Genomic DNA, 4,952 nt, shown 5'->3' on the forward strand with positions numbered 1-4,952 from the left:
CTAAGAGCTCATTCATAAACAGTCCATCAAGGTACATTGCAATATATTGATAAAAATGGACTATTATTGCTTCATTAATTAGTAACTCTCTCAAACCCCATACATACTTGAATGTCGAAGCCTCTCATATCAGATATCGACTCACCTTTCTTTTGTAGGAATGCATAACTAGATCTTCCTTGAAAGATCATATTCGTGAGAAGTTTCACCAATGTTAAGTTGAAACAATGAAAATCATTTTTTTTAAATAAATTTTAAGTAAGAATAGACATACTCACTCCAAGATAAGAAAACCACAAATTTTTGATGATGATTTACAAATTATCTACCAACATGGTCTAAATTTGAACCCCAAACATGACAAACAATGATATTAATTCACAGAATTCTTATCGACCTTTATTGGCTGAAACAAAAAAAATCACTAAATGTCGCCACAAAATATCACCATTTCGAATTTAAATTCCAATAACCTTATAATAGAAAGAAGAAGAAAACATATCAAAATGGCAATATTTGGAAAAATAATGGATACAAGCATGCTTATTGGATTGTAATAGATGGATGTTAGTTGGTTGAGGTGGGAGGAAGGTATGGAATGGGAATGATGCAGAGATCGGATTTCCTTTTACTACTTGATCCAATAACTTCAGTCATATCAAGATTTTCAGGTTTGAGTCCATCAATGAGTTTCCAGTCAAAATGGTATAGCAACTTGGCAAGTGGAAGCTCAACATTGGCTATCCCAAACGCCATTCCCGGACATATTCTCCTTCCAGCACCAAATGGAATGTATTCAAAGTTATTTCCTTTATAATCAACTGAACTACCCTGAAATCGTTCTGGTTTAAATTCCTCTGGCTCATCCCAATATCTATTATCTCTTCCCATTGCCCATAAATTTACCATGATTTTAGATTTAACTGGTATATCATATCCATCAATCACACAACTCTCCCGACATTCTCTTGGAACCATTAATGGAGCAGGAGGATGTAGTCTCAGATCTTCTTTTACTACCAACTTTAGATAGTTAAATTCCTGCAAATCCGCTTCATCTACTCTTCCTTTTGCATCACATATCTTTCTTATTTCTTCTTGTGTCTTCTCCATTACTCTAGGGTTTTTCATTAGTTCCGCCATCATCCATTCTATTGTTGTTGATGAAGTGTCAACACCAGCAATAAATATATCCTAGATGAATAAATTTTAAAAAATATAATATTAGATAATTCTGAATAATAATTTCAAAATGCGTGATAACAGTATTTATTTATTATTATTATTATTTAATTAATTAACCCATTATCATAATAGAATGAATATAAATAGAGACACTAACCATGATGACTGCTTTGATGGTTTCATCAGTTAAAGGGAATTCAAGGTCCCCTTTTTCTTGGAGATTCAAAAGAACATCTACAAGATCTAGTTGATCTCCTTGCTGTCCCTTTTTGGCTGATCTATGTTCATCAAGGATGTTCTGAAAAATCTGATCAATTTGATGGTGAAGTTTGTCAACTCTAGCCCTTATCCTACTAAACATCTGAAGCCATTTGATAGAAGGATATGCATCAGCAATACTAATTCCTCTCCCAAATTCAGTAATTAATGTCTCCAAACATGTTAGAAACACATTTTCCCCTTCCCATATCTTCCCAAAAGCAGCTCTTGAAGTCATGCAATAGATTGAAGAATTGATCAAACTGCTAAAGTTAATAGCTGATCCTGAAGCTTCATTAGATGATGATGAAATCAACCGGACGAGCTTCGATGTTTCGTCTTCCCTGATTGATCTGAATGAGCGAACACGCTTGGCATTGAGCAACTCCATGGTTGTAATCTTCCGGAGTTGTCTCCAATAATCTCCATAAGGAGCAAAACTGATGTCTTTAAAGTCATAACTAATGGTCTTAGCAGAGAGCATGAGAGGCCTCTCAGCAAAGATAACATCATGGTCTTTAAGAACCTCTTTTGCAATTTTAGGAGAAGAGATGATAATATTTGTAAGCTCACCAAGCTGAATATGCATGATGGGTCCATGTTTAATGGCTAAATCTCTCAGTTTCTCATGGGGTAAACACCCAATTAAATGGTGCATACTTCCTATTATAGGTAGCTTCCATGGACCTGGTGGTAGCTTTGGATTTGGAGTTTTTGTTCTGAATTTCTTCCATATCAGAACAAGGAAAATGAGGGTTGTCATGGATATTATTGGCCAGTTAGAACTAGAGGACAGGAACTGGGATTCCATCCTAGTTGAAACTCAAATAGTTTAAATTGGATTGGAAAGATGGAAATTTGAGTGTCCATTAATTGGGGATAAATCATTTCCTTTTATAGCACAGGATATCCACATATTTGGTTTTAAATATCTAAACCATTTTTCCTTTTGTGTTTCTTTTAAATCTATTTCATAAATAAGTGTGCTTTTAGTTTAAGGCGGCTTCTTTCTTTCTTCCTTTTTTTTCTTTTTCTTTTTTGTTATTTTTTTTATGCCATATGTCATTCATGTGGAGAACTTCGACACCCAACCAATGAAAAAAGAGAATAATGCTACCTCACTGGAAAATGATTAGTGTAAGGAAAGAAAGTGTACAATAGTCACATTTCTATTGGTAAGGTCTAATGAATCGGGACCGTAGTAGAATTTCTCCATTCATGTGTTGTTTGGTTAGTAAATAGAAATTAAATTTTTAGAGATAGAAAACTCCAACAATAGTGATTTTGAAAAATAAAAAATGTGGTTTCATAATAAATATCATTCTTAACGACTTTAATTCTTGAATATTATCATTTTGACGTCATTGAGAGTAATTTTGAGAGGTTAGTTAATATTTAGTGCAACAAAATATAAAGTTCAGTGGTTTCTATATTATATTTTGAAGTTTCAAGATCATATCATGCAAATGGATAAAGTTCAGTGGTCATCAATATAATTTATCCTATTTTCAAGAAGTACCATATTTAAGAGTAATCTAACCAATGACGGAGCTAATCCAGGTCTCGGCGGTCCGAACACTAACTATACTTTTGAATAGTATGGTTCTGACTCTTTACAGTCTTTTAATATTATTTTATATTGATGGTTTTTAGTATTAGTATAATATTTTAAAATAGTTGAATTGATTTAAGTGGTATAATTTAATATAAAAAGTCATTCATTATAATCCTATAAAACTCATTTTCTTTTTAATAAACTTGTTATCTTCCTAACATTTTAAAACTCATTTTTTTCTGAAAACATACTTTTCTAATTTACGAATAAAAAATTTAAAACTTAAGTAACAATTATATATATTCCGATGATGAGTGATGAGTGATGAGTCAACATTAATTATTATTATTTTTGTTGATTTCAATGCTTATAAGGAAAATGTTGAAGACAATCTATCTGAATAGACAACAAGTGTGTGTAATTTAGTATAACTGCGGTCATCATGTTTATTATATTATAATAATTATTATTGTATGCAATGTATTGTATTGTTTTCTCTGGAGAAAAGTTTGTATGTAATGTATTAATGTCAAAAGTAAAGCCACTTTTTTTGAAGATGTCCTCACGGGTCGCAATTGTCACCTCAGATCTACGACCAAGAGATCACCAGGTGTTGAGAGATCAGAAGGTGAACTTCTGGCTCACGGAAATTGGAGATATCCAAGAAAAAAATTGATGAACAATAACAATTTAATTGGAAAAAGACAAATTTCATATGAAACTAGCACCACTGTTCATAGAAAAACTATTAGAAACACTCGGGCCTTCTAAACATATTTTGGCATGTATAATATGGATTTATACGTATTATAAGAGACTCAACTATTTTATTTATTTAGTGTGGATCACAATACATATATCCAAATTTAATTAGAGATTCTTTAAGTGATATGGAAGTCGGGTGTTTAATATAAGAACTAGGATAGGAAAATTATTAGAAGCACCTGGTTTTAATAATAAGTTGTTGAAAAGTTAAAAATTGTATGAACTATTTTACTAAAAGATAAAAAAAAAAATTGATTGGAAAAAGACAAATTTCAGATGAAACTAGCACCACTGAGAATCGGAAAATTATTAGAACCATTTGGTTCTCCATGTTAAATGAATAACCTTCTATACATATTTTGACATGTATAATACGGGTTTATATGTATTATAAGAAACTCAACTATTTTATTTATTCAGTGTGGATCACAATACACGTGTCCAAATTTAATTGGGGATCCTCTAAATGATTTGGAAGTCTTGGTGCTTAATATAAGAAGTCGGATAGAAAAATTATTAAAAGCATCCGGTTATAATAATAAGTTGTTCAAAAATTAAAAATTGTATGAACTATTTTACTAAATGATAAAAAAAATTTGACATATTCGGTTAGTTGAAATGATTTAATTGTTTTTATATTATATTTATTGCTGGTAAGATATTTTTAATTATATTATTTTTTTTATTTTATATGAATAAAAAAGTTTTTTAAAAATTAAAGTTATGGGTTAGGCTATGCTTACTTTGTTTTTTTACAAAATAAACTTTATTTTGTTTTTTCTACCATTGGATGGTGATGAACTTTGACAAAGTAAGTTCATCCAATGGTGGAAAAAACAAAAGCTTACTTTGTCAAAAACAAACTAAGCATAGAAGACACCGTTAGTTACTCAGATGTATTTTGTATTAAATATAATTTACTTAAAAATATTGATTAAAAGTCTAATTAGTGATTTACGTCAAAATTACTAGAATAACTATTTTTACTTTATTTTCTAAAATATTATATTTTTCATTTTATTAGTTGGTCATTTTCTTAAATTTTATATAAAGCACTCAAAACCTCTGAAAAAAGTAATAACTTAAATCGCAACTTAAAAACCTCATCGATGAACGGGAAGTACCAAGTGCAAAAAACCCACTTCAACAAGGAAAAGGGAAGCTCGCTGCAAGATGATAGGGAACCCAA

At 30.7% G+C, this 4,952-nt stretch overlaps 1 protein-coding gene across 1 annotated transcript; it reads right to left on the bottom strand.

Moving 5' to 3' along the window:
- Window positions 1–285: 285 nt before the first annotated feature.
- On the bottom strand, window positions 286–2,371 carry LOC136231088 (cytochrome P450 71D445-like). Its single transcript, XM_066020345.1, has 2 exons — window positions 1,343–2,371; window positions 286–1,194 (listed from the first exon to the last, which is right to left on the bottom strand). Exons 1-2 carry the CDS (start codon window positions 2,252–2,254, stop codon window positions 568–570), a joined length of 1,539 nt encoding a protein of 512 aa, XP_065876417.1. The 5' UTR covers window positions 2,255–2,371; the 3' UTR covers window positions 286–567.
- Window positions 2,372–4,952: the final 2,581 nt, after the last annotated feature.

This window comes from Euphorbia lathyris, chromosome 5 (genome assembly GCF_963576675.1).
Source record: "Euphorbia lathyris chromosome 5, ddEupLath1.1, whole genome shotgun sequence".
NCBI classification, from domain to species: domain Eukaryota; kingdom Viridiplantae; phylum Streptophyta; class Magnoliopsida; order Malpighiales; family Euphorbiaceae; genus Euphorbia; species Euphorbia lathyris.